This window comes from Drosophila simulans, chromosome 2L, assembly GCF_016746395.2.
Source record: "Drosophila simulans strain w501 chromosome 2L, Prin_Dsim_3.1, whole genome shotgun sequence".
Classification (NCBI taxonomy): Eukaryota; Metazoa; Arthropoda; class Insecta; order Diptera; family Drosophilidae; genus Drosophila; species Drosophila simulans.
In genome coordinates this window covers 1,839,498-1,857,841 of record NC_052520.2, presented here as the reverse complement: position 1 = coordinate 1,857,841, position 18,344 = coordinate 1,839,498, and the positions used below count along the sequence as shown (strand labels likewise).

General features: G+C 44.2%; 4 protein-coding genes across 5 annotated transcripts; all 4 read left to right on the top strand.

The window, feature by feature from the left end:
* Positions 1–3,302: 3,302 nt before the first annotated feature.
* LOC6730613 (membrane steroid-binding protein 1) lies at positions 3,303–4,273 on the top strand. Its single transcript, XM_002077756.4, has 2 exons — positions 3,303–3,461; positions 3,519–4,273. Exons 1-2 carry the CDS (start codon positions 3,431–3,433, stop codon positions 4,091–4,093), a joined length of 606 nt encoding a protein of 201 aa, XP_002077792.1. The 5' UTR covers positions 3,303–3,430; the 3' UTR covers positions 4,094–4,273.
* A 5,032-nt stretch (positions 4,274–9,305) lies between these two features.
* On the top strand, positions 9,306–11,560 carry LOC6730612. The gene is made up of 5 exons (XM_039296250.2): positions 9,306–9,534; positions 9,589–9,876; positions 9,956–10,671; positions 10,724–11,095; positions 11,153–11,560. Exons 1-5 carry the CDS (start codon positions 9,373–9,375, stop codon positions 11,466–11,468), a joined length of 1,854 nt encoding a protein of 617 aa, XP_039152184.1. The 5' UTR covers positions 9,306–9,372; the 3' UTR covers positions 11,469–11,560.
* Positions 11,561–12,095: 535 nt separating this feature from the next.
* LOC120285054 lies at positions 12,096–14,403 on the top strand. 2 transcript variants are annotated; one of them, XM_039295642.2, is made up of 5 exons: positions 12,096–12,288; positions 12,343–12,630; positions 12,711–13,426; positions 13,479–13,850; positions 13,908–14,403. In XM_039295642.2, exons 1-5 carry the CDS (start codon positions 12,142–12,144, stop codon positions 14,221–14,223), a joined length of 1,839 nt encoding a protein of 612 aa, XP_039151576.1. In that variant the 5' UTR covers positions 12,096–12,141; the 3' UTR covers positions 14,224–14,403. The 2 variants fall into 2 exon arrangements, with proteins under 2 accessions (XP_039151576.1, XP_039151574.1); XM_039295640.2 differs by having other exon boundaries at positions 12,708–13,426.
* Positions 14,404–15,367: 964 nt separating this feature from the next.
* Positions 15,368–17,482, top strand: LOC6730610. Its single transcript, XM_002077753.4, has one exon. It carries the CDS (start codon positions 15,400–15,402, stop codon positions 17,419–17,421), a length of 2,022 nt encoding a protein of 673 aa, XP_002077789.1. The 5' UTR covers positions 15,368–15,399; the 3' UTR covers positions 17,422–17,482.
* The last annotated feature ends 862 nt before the right edge of the window (positions 17,483–18,344 follow it).

Here is an 18,344-nt window from a genome sequence, read left to right as displayed (position 1 = left end):
ACGCAAAACTTTAATGAGGAGAGCGCAAATATTTACACGCACCCACACACACTCGCACACAGCACAGTTATTAATAATCCTGGCAGCGTTTGGGGAACTTAAGGCAAATTCTCATCGGCACCTTAATGAGCAACTTTCGCAGCAGTGCGTGGGTGGGTGGTGGCGGGTGGGAAATGATTGCGGAAAAGCACCCAGCCCGCACGCAAAACTTTCCTTCTCATCAATTCGAAACTAAGAGGAAAATTTCGCAGGCGTGCATGATATTTATGCCTTGGATTTGGGTATTCCCCCACTTTTCCTGGGAGGTTCATTAATTTTTCGCCAGCTCTTCGTTTGCAATTATACAAGGAAACTTTCGCAGCCAGTTCGACAGCCAAGCCAACGGATTGACAGTGAGATATTGATTTAATGCATTGCCAGAACTCGTCGGATCTCTGTGTGCTTCTGATTTATTTGTTAGCCGCCTGTGTGAGCGGTGAAATCTGCCAAAAGTTTTGGCATTAAGTGTCAGTCTAGAAAGGGGGAAAATATCACTGGAGCACTATATTTTGCTTACCCTTATGAGTCCTAAAGAGTGCAGAGATCGCTTGAAAATGTTCATGTCATTTCATTATAATCCTGTGGCATTTTTGCCTGTGTAACCGCTTACAGTTCCACTTAAAACCATCTAAATGACAGTTGTTCCCCAGGCAACTTTGTCTGCTAAATGCTGGCATACATCCGATATTTCGCTATCAGCCACCGAACACACCGCACGAAATGCATTAAAAATATGCCAGGCATAAAAAGTGTTATGCCATTCTGTGAATTTAGCACACAAAGTGGGAAAACTTTCGATTTTTGTGTGGGCCATGGTTGGGCGGTTATGAAAGATTGGCACCTCGTTTTATTGCCCTAGTTTTCCCAGCCCTTTTTATCTATATTTTACTATTTTTCTGTTGTTTTTTTTTGTGGCTGGCGCCTCCTGCACCTTGACACTTTTGCAATTGTCGCATGGGAATGTTTTTTCATCCGTTGTTATTCTTGCTCAATTTGTTTTTGTGTGCCCCCATTGTTTGGGCCCAGTTTTGTTGATTTTTATTCTCGTTATTTCCCTATTTTTCTGTACTTTTTCTCTGCCTTCTCTGTACTTTTTCTGTACTTTTTATTTATGGTTAGTGCAGCAAAATATTTCAGCATCAGGCGGATAACCAAAGTGCCGAGTGTGAGGGCGGCATCGGGCCAAAAACTATGTGGGTGATTTTTTATGGCTTTGCCTTGCCTCTCAGTTCAATGAATAAATCATTGGACACCAAGGGGATTGGTTGGGGCTTTGCAATATGGAGTGGGACTCTCTGGTAATGTTTGATAATATTTTATGGAAATGGTTGTACTCGTTTTGGCTTTGCATAAATGCGTTGAGAGTCGGACAAACCGAAAAGGAAATAATTTTAGCAGTCAGCTTCAATTTTAGAAAACGTTTAAAGTTATTTGGAAATTCAAGGTTCAGCACTACCGGAGCAAAAGGAATAATTCTAAAAGCTTTAAGGAAACCCCCATTTAAGTTGTCAATGTCTGAACCCTTTAGCGTTTCCCTCTTTTTCAAAGCCTATCCCATTAGCAGAAAATCCCAGAACTTTCGCAGGCCTGCAGCAAAGTAAACTAAGCAAATCTGCTGGCATTCTAATCCTTTTGAAATTTGCTTTAATTAACTCGAATAATAAGCAGCATCCGCATACTTTGTACTGCTCCTTCTGCCGGAGCCTTTTTATCCTGTTCGTGGGCTTATGAGCTTTGGCACTTTGTGGTTGAAATTTTGTGATTCTTTTTTTTTGGCATTCGGATTTCCGACATTTGCCAAAGCAAATTTCAGCGGAGCGGGACTAATAAGCCAAACAAGAGACAGTGGAAAGGGGGCGGCAGGAAAGGGGCGCGGTTGGCAGACAAAGTTAATACGACACAGCTGCCCTCGCGGTTGGTGGGCAATTGAAAAGTTTATTAATAACCCGCAGAACGGCAGTGGCAGCCATACGAACTTTAAAGAGACTGCTGCTCTTTTTTATTTGTATGATTTTTATTTTTAATTAAAAGAAGGCAAGTCTGAGCGGTAGCGAGTGCGGTCTAAGGGAAATGTAATTACATTTGAACAGCATGCGAAATATGTTTTAATTTATTAAATTAAAATAAGCGCAAAAGAGCCGGAATGAAGGAAAAATAACAAGAACACAACAACAGGCAAAGGAAGCAACCAGCCGCAAACCGAGTGCCCAAAGCAATTTGAACCAACGTCACACGCGGCGTATGCGTAATGTGCTCGCAACAAAATCAACGTTATGCAAATTTTAATGCGAGCATAAGGCGGAAACGAAACGGCGCCACGCTTGCCAGTTTTCTCCTGAATCCAGTTACGAGAATCGCCAGGGTATCGCCAGGGCATGATGGGCCCACACATAGCAAGTCATCCAAGCTGACCACATAAGAAAATTGGATAGAATATAGCACTTATGTTGTAAGTGTGTCACTATAAACAAAATAAATAAATACCATAACTCACACAATATTACGCTTAAAGTATTGCCAACATTTCAGGGCACAGCGTGATTCATAAGGCAATAATGTCATATTTTATATTAACTACTATTGTGGGAGCTCAATTACCGAAAGAGCCACAACAAACCAATTTCAGCTTTCCGAGCAATTGAGCAATCCGAGGGTATCGCTTAAATCCGACCCAAATCAGCGCAGGACTCCTTCGTCCTGGCAGTCGCCCTGCAGTTGTACTTGTATTTACATAAGCGTCCGTATGTATTTCTCGCAGAGCACTCGCCTGGCGCAAAATTACACTTTGTTGGCGAGACACACACTCACTCACATGCTCACACGCACACATCGTAGCGCAAAAAATTGTAATGAGCTTATTAAGTCATATTAAAGTCCAAGTACAGCCAATTTGATAAAAACAGCAACTGACAGCAGACTGGCAATGTTTTCATGCGACATTTTTTACGATAGCATTTGGCATTAATGGTAATAGCAAATGGCGTAGACACACGCTGTAGCTATGTGCGATACACTCGAAGAAAATCAATATTTTAATGAGTAAACAACAAAAGGATTGAATTGTGTCTTCAGCTTGTAGGTATAAATAGAAGTTGAAGATATATATAAATAATAACTTAGCCTTGCTAGAAATGAATAGTAATAAATTTCTTTAAGTGCATGTAATTTATATGACTGATGTAAATGAGCTTGGCAGCAGGTGGCTTAACATTTTTATTCGCTCCGCACTGCGGTAAATTGTTGTTAACTCGGCTTAATTGAGTATGATCAAATTGCCGCTGAGTTTGCACTCGAATATATTTCGACTGAACAACTTTCAAAATTCATGAAATGCTGAGCACAAAAACAACTTAAACAGAGCCAATATATAGTTTATAGAAAAGTGGTAAAAATGCCGATACTTGGACAAATGTTTTCTGCAAGTAAGTAACGTTATTAAGTAGTAGCCAATTACTCAACGCACTAACTTCGTCCTGTAGAGCTGGGTCCCAATTTGATGACAGCCTCCAAAGTGCTGAGAAGTCCTCTTGGCCAGGCGTTAGTCTCCTTTTTGGTGGGCTACTTTGTCACCACAAAGTTGTCGCAATTTTATGGCAAGTTCAAGAGGGACTCTGAGAAATCCGATGAGTCGACGCAGTACTTGGACAAACCCCCCAGGGCGGACAGTGAGCCAAAAGACGCCAAAGGACACGATATCGTCCTGCTCACTCTGGAGGAGCTAACTGCCTTCGATGGCTCGAGTCCCAGTCTACCCATCTACACCGCTCTGAATGGCCTCATATACGATCTGAGTCCGGGCCGAGAAAAGTTCAGCAGTCACGGCCCCTACTCCCTCTTGGCCGGTTGCAATGCCAACAAGGTCCTGAACATCGCCTGCAGTTCCATGGGCGTCTGCGCCGCGAACGTAATACGTCGCTGGGAGCAGAGCCTAAGAGCCGAATTTCAAGTCGTAGGATATTTAGTCGATGCTGGTATAGATATTTTTGGCGGGAGTCCGGAAAAACATGCAGATTCGGCCAAAGGGGAGCAAACGGAGCAGAGTGATATCGTTTGAGATGCTGTGAATATCCCGTTTTCTTAGCTTGGCAATAAAATATTATTCACAGAAACTAGTAATTTACTTCCAAGCTAACTGAAGGGAATTATTCAGTGCAACATCGGACTAAAAATGCTTTTTGGAAAAATTACATGTAACTTGTAGCTTAAGCTGTAGAATAAACTAAATTATTAAAGATATCTTTTAGCTTCATGGGCGAATGTTTTGGGCTGCCTAACAAATGGTCGACTATTTCTTTTAGAATCTCCTCCTGGCTGAGATTAAATTAATTCTGTCCTTCTTTTTTGCCGTTTGACCGAGCTCTTGGCATTTGGAAAGCCGGAAAGTTTTTCCGCCTTTGTCTTCCGCCTTTTTTCCCCAGCGGTTCGGTTCGACAGGAAAATATCGACAACGGCAAATGTCGATAACAACAAATTGTTTGTCGTGTTTTCCTTTTTACTTGGCACTTTTTGCCCATCATGCTGTTGACTTTGTCAAGTTGTCGCCGAATTTTCAGGGCTTCGGGTGATTCGGGTTTCCCATTGTGTCGCTATGTGTGTGAAAAAACTTTGCGCCAAACACGCAATTGACTTAAATTGAATTGAAAGCTGAATGCTGAGAGCTGAGAGGTAAGAGCTGAAAGCTGAAAGCCAAGAATTGACAAAGCGGGCGGGAAAGCAGAAGGAATGCCGTCAGGTGCTACACAGCTAATAAAATCAAAATTACTTTTCGCAGCGCAAAGTTTCGGCAGTCGACGTGCTTAAGGAATTTAAAAAAGTTGTCCAAAAATTGTTAAGCACACACTTCAAATTCAGTCAAATGTGCAAAAGGACAACACACACACTCGCTCCCAAGTAGCAAGAACAACATTTGGCAAAGTGTTATTTGAAGTGTCGAATTTGATCAAGCGCAAAGGTGACAAAAGGGCTCAAAAGTTAACAACAACTAGGGCGGCCAACAATAACAAGTGGAAATGGTCCTTAAAAGGTGGCGAAATGGAGGAAAGCAGCAAGATGGAAGGACAATGTCCTGGAGTGGTCCATTTGCATAAATTGTTCGCACTTGTTTCAGCTTTTTATTTGGACTTAGTGAAATCCGATGGCGATTACCCAAGAAAAAATCCATTATGCTAGTCAGAGCATTTAAAGTTTTTAAACATTTAACATGCTGCTTTATGGATCCTTAATATTGATGATGACAATAACACGGTTAAATTACCCTTTTGAAACGAATTAACTGAATAATGTTGGCAATTCATTATATGTAGCTCCTTAAAATAAATTTCCAGTTAGCCACGCCCCGAAACTTGGCCAGTTATGGTATGCCATATAATTGGTGGCAAACTCTGAATTTATCACCATCTGGTTGTCATGTGCAAACGATGCTCTAACCCCCACTTCGCCGGGAATTGGGAAGGGGAATCCTCCCTCCAGTGTCATTCGTTCATTTTAATGTTTTACGTGACCCATTCGAAATCGAATCGAATGACTCATTAAATGCAGAACGGGCCAAAACAGGTGGCAGGGCTAAAATCGGGGGGAAGGTGGCCATAAGAGATGTGTTCTAGGTGAAAGGCAATTAACCATAAGAGCTTATGTCGTGGAACGTGCCTAATTGCTGGAAAACACTAGCCGAATCTGGATTTCGGTGTTTGCGCAGGGAAATGCAAATGTCTGTGTGAGTGCGGCAAACAATTAGTTTTCCAATTTCGAAACTAAAATGTCGGCAAACAACACAAATTAAATTCGCTCAGCTGCATTCCGATTTTCCGAAGGAAGGGATGGGATTCTCTTTCTTTGTGGCCAAAGTTTACTTTGCTCTTTGCCATTCGCTGCTTGCGGGAGTTAATTTAATTAGTTTTCATTTATCTAAAGTACACGCTTCATTACATAATTTAACAATTCATTAGATTGAGCCCGGCTTCGTGGTAATTGAAAAGCGCGTCACGCTCTAGCCCCCAGATTTTCCAACCCCTCGGATCGCCACGCCCCCTCCGCAAGCCTTGCACATCAGAGAACGCCCCTCATTTCGCAGTCTGGTTTTTATGTTCACTTTGTTATTATTGCCGCCAGACAATTGCTAATGGTCGCTGTAATTATCATTAAATGGTTCGCTTTCTTTTAATTCTTCACCCGTTTCTGCTTCCACCTACCAATCTCGGCACTTTTATCCTTTTTCCCGGGAAGTGGTAACAATGGCTGTGGCCCAACAGCTGCTGGCTACATTTCGATGTGTTTGTGAAGGGATTAAGCTGCACTTGGCTCCTTAATTTGATTGCATTCGAGAGTGATTTGCCATTCATGGACAATTATGGGTAAGTGGAAATGTGGAACATCCAGCAAGGAAATTGTAACTGAAATGTGAAGGGATTACTCGGGGCTTAACTGAATCCCCAAGAAGGGTTTTAATTCATTTTACAAGAAGTTTGCCAGAGGTTCCATCAGAAATAAGTTAGATAAAACGGTTTCGTATTCCTATATAAGACATCGAAGTGAAATTTTAATTACACTTGTTTTTCAATTACCACATCATTAGTAGCTTGCCATTTGGTTACATTTTCCATTTAATAGAAGATATAGGCAAGAACTCTTTGCAAAGAGCTACTTATGTTTTCCAGACTTTTCCTCTATTTTCCGTATAAAGAGGCTTAAATTTGGCAACCAGCTATACGACAAGTCAAATGTCATGCAACCACTTTGGCAATAATTTTCATTTTTTGAGGGGGCTCTCGAAACATTTTGATGTTTCGCAGAGTCAGAATTTGATTTACAAATGGCACTGGGCTGGCCCAGAATTGGAGGCTCGCCCCGTTGGCCAATGGCATTTTGAATTCATAAATCCATGCTGCCCAGAATGACACGAAACAAAGCAAGCGAAACGAAAGCCGAACCAGTTTTGCCCCATATATCAGGCTTAATTGCAATTCAGGGCCAGAAGGAGTAGGCCTCGCAATTTGCGAGCTTTTCAGTTGACCCACAGCCATTTTCCAGGCGATGTCTAGACTGCGCCAACCCCAGCTGCCCGGACTCGCATTCCGTTGTTGCGAATAAGTTTCCAGGCGAAACTCCGGCCTGGCCCATTAAAAGTGGCCACAGACTGGCTGTCTCGGGTGCGTTATGCGAGTACTTTATATTCAAAAGTGTGTAATTTGCAAAAATGTCGGCCCGGGCTCCACCGGCATCGCCCCCAGCGACTCCCAGAGCACCAGCAGCTGTGCTCGTCACATTAACCTGATGCCAACGGGAAAAGGGCGGAAAACGCTCGCCAAGTGCGCAGCGGATTACACTGAGAGAATGTCTACATAAATCCCCAATACTACAGCCATGGCTTACAAATTGCCCACCAACTTACTGTATGGAAAATTTTGAACATAATTAGTTACATTTTTCTCAGTGCACTTTCTGGGTTCTTAGGCTGACGGCTTTTTGTAGGTCGCCAACGCGTCGTCCTCGTCGCTTTCGCGTTGTTTCTGGTGTTGTTGCTATTGTCGTCGTCAGGTCGCGGTTAATTATGTTTTTTGTGTGTCCTTACGCATACCAAGGACGCAAAGGACGACGTTTCTCCTATGTAACGATGTGTGCGTGTGTGTGATTATCGTCTCGGATTTAATGCGCACTTTGATGTGAAACATTGCTAATTTGGCTTTTTATGTTCTTGTCGGCGCTGCTCATTTCCCCTAACTCGGTCCTGATTGCTGTTGTTTTTGCCCCGCCCTGTGGTATTTTTAAAGCCGCATAAATGCTGGCGTCCATTTTTCTTGGCCTACGTTTCAATTATGAGTATGTTAAACAGGTGTAATATGTCAGGAAAGATTGTCCATAGAATGACAGAAGGACTTAACGAACAGTCCCAAAAAACTAAACTGGAAGCGTATTTTACCATTGAGCACGCACCTTTTAATACCCGATATCCAGGCCCATGACCTTTGACACCGACAGAAAACCTACGAATACGGCTTATCCCGTACTTAACTTGGCAATTTACTTCAATTTCCCCCTGTTCAAGTGGATTCCACCTTAAAGCTGCTTTTATCCATTAAGCTGCCACGGAGACTCCAAAGTTGGCGTCGTTTCAATTAATCCTTGGGGAAAAAATATTCTCCGCTTACAAAGTCAGACGATTTTTTTGTGCCGGGGCAATTTGTGAATTGTGAAAATTGATTTATGGCATTTTTGCAAAGGCATCTCACATTTCACTCTTCACTTTTCACTTTGCTGCCGATGACAGCCGACGCACAGCAGCCAGGTCAAAAAAAATTGAAGTCAGCACGGTGGAAAAAAGTAAGGGATATGGCAAAAAGTACGGCTAAAAGCTAAAACAAATGGCAGACATAAATCCATCATCATCAACATTATCGTGATGGCCGAGAAGCAGCCAAGCGTTTGAACAAATTGACTGCAAGCAATTCGGGCTAAGAAAGTGCAAAAAACGAGGAGTATAATTTAGACAAATATTGCTCATACGCAGTGGTGCCCATTAGGGAACAGCTCGGGTACTTAATTTAAATAAATGGAGACGGAGTCTACCCGGTCCTCACACTTCCCCTAATAAATTGTAATCGACTTAATAGAGTGATTCATCTGACGGCAGCAAGTTATTACAAGTCCCAGCCACAAAACCAACTGAAAGTTTAATAACATTTATGGCCGCTGGCCAAATTAAGTGTAGCAGCATCATACATTTGCACACACAGAGAGAGTTCATTTCAAAATCTACCCGACTGGGGTGTAAGATTTCACCCTTGGCCAGCTGCTGATAAATTGGTTTCATCTCAAAGTTTGGTCCAGTCCGTCAGTCCATCTGTATCGCAACTGAAATCCACTCGTCGTTCGCTTAGTTTCGTAATTTACTTACCAGAGGGCAAAAGCCAAGACCAGATGTTTGACTCTACACTTTAACCAAAATGTTTTGCCGCACTGCGGCGAACAATAACAGAAACAGACCCAGGCTAAAATATGCAAACAAATGGCTTAAACTGTTTTTAACCCCCGGGCTGACAACGAAATTTGCAGAATTTACTGACTATGACTGTGTTCACGCCACTAAAGCTATCCAAATGTTAGTTTCTAGTGCGAGTTTGGTATAATGCACAATATAAGCAGCAAGGTTTCTGTTCCCCATGGGAATGCTTTCGAATTTGACAATATTTTTTAGCTATTCGATTCATCTTCATAATGAAACAATTGATAACCCAGAAGGGCAGTAGCCGAATCTGGCAGATAAGAGCCCCAAAACTTATAATACAGCTGTAAGCTGTTTAGTTGTCTGAAAACATCGGATCGAGAAGCTTCAAAGCAATGAATGCAAGATGTACACTTATATTCACTTTGGCCACGCTTTTGGCCATTGGGAAAACCGCACATGCCCGCACTTATTATTTAATGGGCGAAGAAGACAAGATCCATTTGGACAAAATTTTTAGGGAAATTGATAAATTAAATGAGCTGGCAAGAGTCGAGGTAAGTCAGCTTAATGTTCTTCGGTTCGTACTATTAATCTTACACCAATCCCAGTACACATATGCTGCTGTTTATTCCATTGCATCGAACAACTTTGTAAACGAAAGTGCCGCCGGTGTTTCTGATATATTAGAAATGATTAATACATTTTGGTGGATTTCGAAGCATTACAAGAAAATGAGAAAATTCGAGTCAGCTGAGTGGGAGAATTTTACACAACTGAACTTGGCTGAGGCGCAGGTATTTACTGGAGACAAAGGGAACCTTCAGTCTATGGAGCAAATTTACTTGAAATTCTTTGGAAAGGATGATCTCATCAGTCGGATGGCCTTCTTAAATCAGGTATAATATAACACTTTGTGTCTGGCTTTAAGGAATGAGAAACCTTTAGCTTATATTCGCTCAATATGTTTGAAAACAGTTTCACCTCTACACCTGCAAGACGCCGCAATCGCCACAGCAAGTTCTTTACTTCTTTTATGTGAACTACATCATTCACGAACTGAAGGCGCACGCGTTGGTAGAGTGGTCCTGGCTGTTGCTCCGTAAATTTGGACGAGGGGGATCCATCGAGGAGGAGCAGGCAAGCCGGGCAGCTTACAAGCGACGGACAGAGGGCACCCTACCGAAGATCAAAGTCCTGATGAGCCAAGCAGAGCGTTCCGTGTGGCGGTGTGATCCCCAGGAACACCAGTCCGGGGTCACCTATGAGGAGGTAACCCGCCTGCTGCAGGGTTACGTGGAGAATGAGGTGGACCTGAATAGCGATGGAGCCTGCAATCATGACTGTGGCTACTACAACTCCGCCAAAAACGAGGGTTGCTTCGATAATAAGTTCTGTTCCGAGCAACCAAAGTGTACGGGCGGAGTTCACGATTGTCGCTTTGTGGAGTCAAGTATGCAGATTTGCCAGGCGGAAAAGAACTCGAGCAGGCGGTACGAGTTCATAAAGTACGAAAGTGGTCTTGTTCATGGCAATGAGAAGCCTTGTGCCTCGTGGTTAACCAGTGCAAAGAGTTGGAATCGGTGGCTTATCATGGAATGCAGCTACTGCCTTTGCTTGTGCGATGATCAGAGTCCTCAATCGGATCGGTACTTCAACCTGCGTCCTGTGATCGCCGATGTGGATAACAACAGGTTAGTATACTGCTTATGTACATTCAGGCTATGTCCAATCTGGACCTTACAGGGTCGTGGTGGGGCTTCGATTTGTGAAGAGGAATCGAATTTTCCACCTGCAAATTCAGGAAGGTGAACTTCTGCCCCTTGGAGCCATCAACGAGACCACACTTCTGTGGAAACCCGTGGATTCGTACTCCATATCCGACAAGGATGTGTCTGAAAACGTTGACTACCATACACTAACCTACCAAAAACGATCCATTGATCTGGGTGATCTGAATGCGAAAATAAATTCAGTGGTTACCGGCCTGCGATTCCGAGTGTTTGGAGCCCATCTTCAACTGGAGGCCCAGTTCACGGCGGTGGAGTTTGAAAGCGGAAAGCTCGTCGATCCGAAGAAGACCAGCCACTGGATCTCCATGGGCACCGATCAGCCGAGGTAAGTATCTACAACAATTGGGAAATATATGTGATTCATCACTGACTTGTCCTGCAGGGAGAAATTGCCACTGATGGACGCCCAGGTATCCACTAAGTCCTCAGTGCTCTCGATACCTTACCCAAGTGACAATCAGTTCATCGAGTTCACCAACACGGGCTTCATCCAGGATGCTGCCCAAAGAACGGTGCCCTTCATCGATATTCAGGACGTAGTATCGGAGCCACCGGTTCCACTATCCGGAATTGGCATTTACTATAAGGGTCAAAATGGCTACGGTGGTTTCTTGGCGCCCCGACTCATTACGTACGATTTCACCTCATATGTTCAGATGCCAACATGGGAATCAATGCATTTCAAGGATACTGAATGATTTCTTTCAGTAAGTGTGAACAGCATTATAATCATGTGTCTTATCAGATGTGCGGCCCAACGTTTCATTTCCTAATAAATTCTTAAATACATTTTATAAACAGATTCTTTTATATTTTCTATGGAAAAAAGATAGCAATGTTTTCAAAACATTCACGGTGTGAGAAGAAGATGATAACTCCATAGACAATTGTAATTATTTGTCAATGATTCATAAATAGAATTCTAAGCAAATATTATTTATATACTTCAACAACATTCTAAAATAAGATGTTGGCTTTCGTTCGCCAAAAATAATATGACAATTCCGCCAGCAGGTTTAACTTTAGCCTGGGAAGTCAGCTCCGTGAACCTTATCCCTCGTCGGCCTCATTTCCTTAACCCCTTGAGACAGCAGCAGTTGGCCAGTTGGACTGCGTTCACGTCACTAAAGCTATCCAAATGGTAGTTTCGCTAGTGCAATATAAGGAGCAAGATTTCTGTTCCCATTGGGAATACTTTAGAATTAAACAGTATTTTCTAGCTATTCGATTCATCTTTATAATGAAAGAATTGATAACCCAGAAGGGTAGTAGCCGAATCTGGCTGATAAGAGCCCCAGAACTTATAATACAGCTGCAAGTCCAAAAACTGTTTAGTTGTCTGAAAACATCGGAACGAGAAGCTTCAAAGCAATGAATACGAGATGTACACTTATATTCACTTTGGCCACGCTTTTGGCCATTGGGAAAACCGCACATGCCCGCACTTATTATTTAATGGGCGAAGAAGACAAGATCCATATGGACAAAATTTTCAAGAAAATTGATAAATTGAATGAGGTAAGTCAGCTTAATGTTCATCTGTTCGTAATATTAATCTTACATCAATCCTAGTACACATATGCTCCTGCTTATTCCATTGGATCAAACAACTATTTAAACGAAAGTACCGCCGGTGCTTCTGATCTAATAAAAATGTATAATACATTTAGTTGGATTTCGGAGCATTACAAGCAAATGAGAAAATTCGAGTCAGCTGAGTGGGAAAATGACACACAACTCGACTTGGCTGAGGCGCAGGTGATAACCGGAGACAGAGGGAATCTTCAGGCTATGGAGCAAATTTACTTGAAATTCTTTGGAAAGGATGATCTCATCAGTCGGATGGCCTTCTTAAATCAGGTAATAATATAACACCTTGTGTCTGGCTTTAAGGAATGAGAAACCTTTAGCTTATATTCGCTCAATATGTTTAAAAGCAGTTTCACCTCTTCACCTGCAAGACGCCGCAATCGCCACAGCAATTTCTTTACTTCTTTTATGTGAACTACATCATTCACGAACTGAAGGCGCACGCGTTGGTAGAGTGGTCATGGCTGTTGCTCCGTAAATTTGGACGAGGGGGATCCATCGAGGAGGAGCAGGCAAGCCGGGCAGCTTACAAGCGACGGACAGAGGGCACCCTACCGAAGATCAAAGTCCTGATGAGCCAAGCAGAGCGTTCCGTGTGGCGGTGTGATCCCCAGGAACACCAGTCCGGGGTCACCTATGAGGAGGTAACCCGCCTGCTGCAGGGTTACGTGGAGAATGAGGTGGACCTGAATAGCGATGGAGCCTGCAATCATGACTGTGGCTACTACAACTCCGCCAAAAACGAGGGTTGCTTCGATAATAAGTTCTGTTCCGAGCAACCAAAGTGTACGGGCGGAGTTCACGATTGTCGCTTTGTGGAGTCAAGTATGCAGATTTGCCAGGCGGAAAAGAACTCGAGCAGGCGGTACGAGTTCATAAAGTACGAAAGTGGTCTTGTTCATGGCAATGAGAAGCCTTGTGCCTCGTGGTTAACCAGTGCAAAGAGTTGGAATCGGTGGCTTATCATGGAATGCAGCTACTGCCTTTGCTTGTGCGATGATCAGAGTCCTCAATCGGATCGGTACTTCAACCTGCGTCCTGTGATCGCCGATGTGGATAACAACAGGTTAGTATACTGCTTATGTACATTCAGGCTATGTCCAATCTGGACCTTACAGGGTCGTGGTGGGGCTTCGATTTGTGAAGAGGAATCGAATTTTCCACCTGCAAATTCAGGAAGGTGAACTTCTGCCCCTTGGAGCCATCAACGAGACCACACTTCTGTGGAAACCCGTGGATTCGTACTCCATATCCGACAAGGATGTGTCTGAAAACGTTGACTACCATACACTAACCTACCAAAAACGATCCATTGATCTGGGTGATCTGAATGCGAAAATAAATTCAGTGGTTACCGGCCTGCGATTCCGAGTGTTTGGAGCCCATCTTCAACTGGAGGCCCAGTTCACGGCGGTGGAGTTTGAAAGCGGAAAGCTCGTCGATCCGAAGAAGACCAGCCACTGGATCTCCATGGGCACCGATCAGCCGAGGTAAGTATCTACAACAATTGGGAAATATATGTGATTCATCACTGACTTGTCCTGCAGGGAGAAATTGCCACTGATGGACGCCCAGGTATCCACTAAGTCCTCAGTGCTCTCGATACCTTACCCAAGTGACAATCAGTTCATCGAGTTCACCAACACGGGCTTCATCCAGGATGCTGCCCAAAGAACGGTGCCCTTCATCGATATTCAGGACGTAGTATCGGAGCCACCGGTTCCACTATCCGGAATTGGCATTTACTATAAGGGTCAAAATGGCTACGGTGGTTTCTTGGCGCCCCGACTCATTACGTACGATTTCACCTCATATGTTCAGATGCCAACATGGGAATCAATGCATTTCAAGGATACTGAATGATTTCTTTCAGTAAGTGTGAACAGCATTATAATCATGTGTCTTATCAGATGTGCGGCCCAACGTTTCATTTCCTAGTAAATTCTTAAATACATTTTATAAACAGATTCTTTTATATTTTCTATGGAAAAAAGATAGCAATGTTTTCAAAACATTCACGGTGTAAGAAGAAGATGATAACTCTATACCCCATTGTACTTATTTGTCAATAATTTGTTAATAGAATTCTAATTAAATATTTTTCATATACTTCCGAGTTATTTAACGGCAAGATTACTACAACTTTAAACTTGCTAGTTATTTTAAAATCAGAACTTGTTGGATGCACGTCATTATTCATTTGGCTTTCATTCGCCAAAAATAATATGACAATGCCGCCAGCAGGTTTGACTTTAGTCTGACCCTTAGGAAATCAGCTCCGCGAACCTTAACCCTTGTCGGCCTCATTCCGTTAACCCCTTGAGTCAGCAGCAGTTGGCCAGAAGCAGTGGCAAAACTCAGGATCTGAACCAAAGGACGAAGAGGAGAACATACTTTTTTGTCGCATGCTCCGCGCGCATTTCGACTGCATAAAATATAGAATTAAATTGCTAGCCAACAAAATGGCGCCTGGGAAAATGACAAAAATATGAGACAGGAGCGCAGGATCTCCATCCTTTTCCGCCACTTTCCCCCCAAAGCTCTTTTGGCACTTTGTTGCGAATTCTCCTGACGCTGTCGAGTTGATGACTTGCAGCTGTCGCATTTCTTTTCAGACTTTAGCAACTGCAGTGGAACCAAACGAAACGACTGTTGGCACCTGGTTAGCCACCAGGTGGATGTGGATGAGGATGTGGAGGCGAGAAATGGCATTTTATTTGACGGCAAACATTGCGGCACCGCGTGGAAAGTTTCCATCGCACACTTTGCGAAACTCGAAGTTTTCCATAAAGGTACTTGCTATTGAAAAAGGAAAGGCATATACATGAAGGATTTGTATACCCTTAACTTGTGTTAAACGTTTTCAAACTGTCAATAATAGAAGCCCTTGCGCGAATAGTTGTTTAAACCTATCAAATTCTACTCACTCCTCGGCAAAGTTCTTCCAATCGTAGTGAGCATTGACATTACCAGCCTATTAATCAACTTTTTTAAAATTAAACATCGGTTATCCCTAACGGTATCCTATACCGCTTAGATATGGGCGAAAGGAGCTTTCGAAAGCTGGTCTTGGGCGTGATCCTGACGACCATCGCCCTCTACGCCCTGCTGTTTTTGGATACGCAGTTCTACGAGACTGGCGGAAAAATACATAATGCATTCTTTGTGAACACCGACGGATGTCGCATTATAGCCATGGATGTGATGAACCCGACCATTGCCAAGTACACCGACTGGGAGTGGGAGGACAAGAGGTTCTATCTGAAGTGCACCCATCAGACCTGGTTCCGAACGGAGGTGGCGAACGGGGATTGGTACCTTAAGCTGTCCCGCGACATCGACAGAATCTTACAGGAAAGCGATCTGACCCACGACTGGCAGATAAAGTGCTATTGGTTCCGGATTAAAATCAAGGGGCGTTGGAGGGTCAAGATATCCAGTCGAACCATGTTCCCTTTGGAGTACCCATATGCCCTGAAAGTCCCCAAAGGACTGAGGTCCTTGCGAGTCAAGTGCGTGAATACTTTCACAAACAAAACCTTGCACGATGATGCACATTTCTTCATCCAACCACCACCTGAGAAGTTGCTGAAGAAACCTCCGGCGACCTTGAAGTACTGGGATGGGAAGAAACACTCGAGCGGCGCGACTTCACCCATTTCTGTGATGATTTTGGGTCTGGACTCTGTTTCGCATCTCAATTTGCTGCGCCAGATGCCGAGGACCGTGCGCTATATGCGCCAGAACATGTCGCAGGTGGAGTTCTGGGGCTTCAACAAGATCGGCACCAATACCTATCCAAACTTGATAGCTTTGCTGACGGGCCTCAGTGCGGCAGAGTCCGAGGCTTATTGGGTGCGGCAGGAATGTATGGATAACCTGCCGCTGATTTGGAAGGAGTTCAAGAGGGCCGGTTACAATACCAGTTTCGCCGAGGACATGGCAATATACTCCATGTTCTACTTCGGCAAGCCCGGATTCAAGCGTCCGACCACGGATAACAACTTGCACGACTTCATGGTGGATCTCTATATCAAAAGGCAGGCCAGTTCCGTATCAGATACTCATTGCATGGGCGAAAGGGCCTTCATGGATATCCTCTTGGAGATGAACGATAGGCTGCTGCCCCACACGCAGCGCTATCCCTTCTTCTCCTTCTACTGGTGGGCCAATGGCTTCCACGAGTTCTTCAACTCCCCCCGCCTGGCGGATGGAAGATTCGAGCGATTGCTGAGGAGCCTCGACGACGCCGGCATAACCAACAACACCATAATATTCTTTATGTCGGACCACGGCTTGAGATGGGGTCTCTTTCGCAGTAGTTTCCAGGGTATGATAGAGGACAGTCAGCCGTTCTTGTCCGTTATGTATCCGAAGTGGATGGGATTTAAGTACCCCATGGCCATTAAAAGCCTAGTTGGCAATGCCCACAGCCTGGTAACCACATACGACCTTTACGAGACCTTGAAGCATATCTTGGATCCAAGTTCCTTAGAGGATACGTCCATCACGCAGAAGACTGAAGAATTGTGGAAGCTGAAGGGTTCTCAAACCCCCCGGGCCGTTAGTCTCTTCTTACCCATTCCACCTTGGAGGAACTGCAACACTTCCCACATCCCGAGTAAGTTCTGTCTGTGCCACAAGCAGATTTCCATTCCCGAGAGCAACCGAGTGGTGACAAAATCGGCCAGCATTATCATCGATTACGTGAATCAGTTGATGGCGGAGTACCCCGTTTGCATACCCCTTCAGTTGGACTCGATCGAGAGTGCCTATTATGCGGCTCCCCAGAGGGACAATGACTTCTACATCGAGAACGGGCACAAGAACGTGTACCCCGAAAAAGGACCCTTCTGGAAGAAGCAAAAGTACGAGGACAGGGACATCGTGGTGCGATTGAAAGCAAAGCCGGGGAACGCCTACTTCGAGGGCATGACCCGCAGGCAGGGCAGCAAGCTCTCCGTCGTTGGGGAAGTGGTCCGCATGGGGGGCGAAGGCAACAGGAACAACGACTGCATCGATAATCCCCTGCTGGAGCCGTTCTGTCATTGTGCACTTTAGGTTTTTAATTTCACAACAAATGAATAAAGATCGCGCTACATTGCTTACTCTTTACTAGGAATATTAGTTACTACTCCTAGAATTAAAGATATTAACTTTTAGAAGCTTGGCGAGCATCCCTTCAGCTGCACCTAAACTGGCTCGAAGCCAATCCTTAGGGGCTCATCCTAAACGAAGAAGTGCCGTCAATAAGTTCTGGATGTGGCAGCAGCCCCACCAATTATCTGTGAGTTATAACTTTTGATTTTGCACGTCGAAGTTCTGCCAATTAGTGGCCACTGCCGCCGGGCAAGTCTTTAAAAGTTTGCCGCATGACTTGGCAGATGCCAATGGAGTGGACCACCGGCGGGCGGAACTTTGAGGGATATATGGGATGGGTGGACGGTATGCAGGTGGTCTAACTGCGATTCCGAACTAATGGCATAAGCCGCTTATGTACCATGTACTCGCACTCGCAGTTTGCTCTTACTTTTAACCCACTCACCAGCAAAACTTTTTTAGGATTATGGCAGACTTACGCAGAGCACACTTATGGAGCCGGCGAAAGAGACAGATAGAGGGTGCGAGACAGAGAGGGGGCGAGAGAGCAAGAAGCGAACGCTTTATAGTTTCAATATTTGCTTTGTCCTGTTCGGGAAAAATCCCCTGGGCACATAGGGCAGCAAGAGCTGCACGGATTTATAAATGGACTGGCAAACATTTGGCCAAAACTTTAAGCGGAGAGGAGAGTGCGAGTCAAATGTTTGCTCCGTTTTAAAGGAGTTGAGTTTTATTGTTTTTGGCCAATTAGTCTTGCGCTCCAACCCGTCTCGGCAATCGTCTTGAATCTCTCCCCAAGGTGTCCTTAGCCAACGAAATTTATATACCCTTGCTCCGGGGCATCCTTGAAATCCTTTAGCTTTGAACCAGCCGGAGAAGCGTTA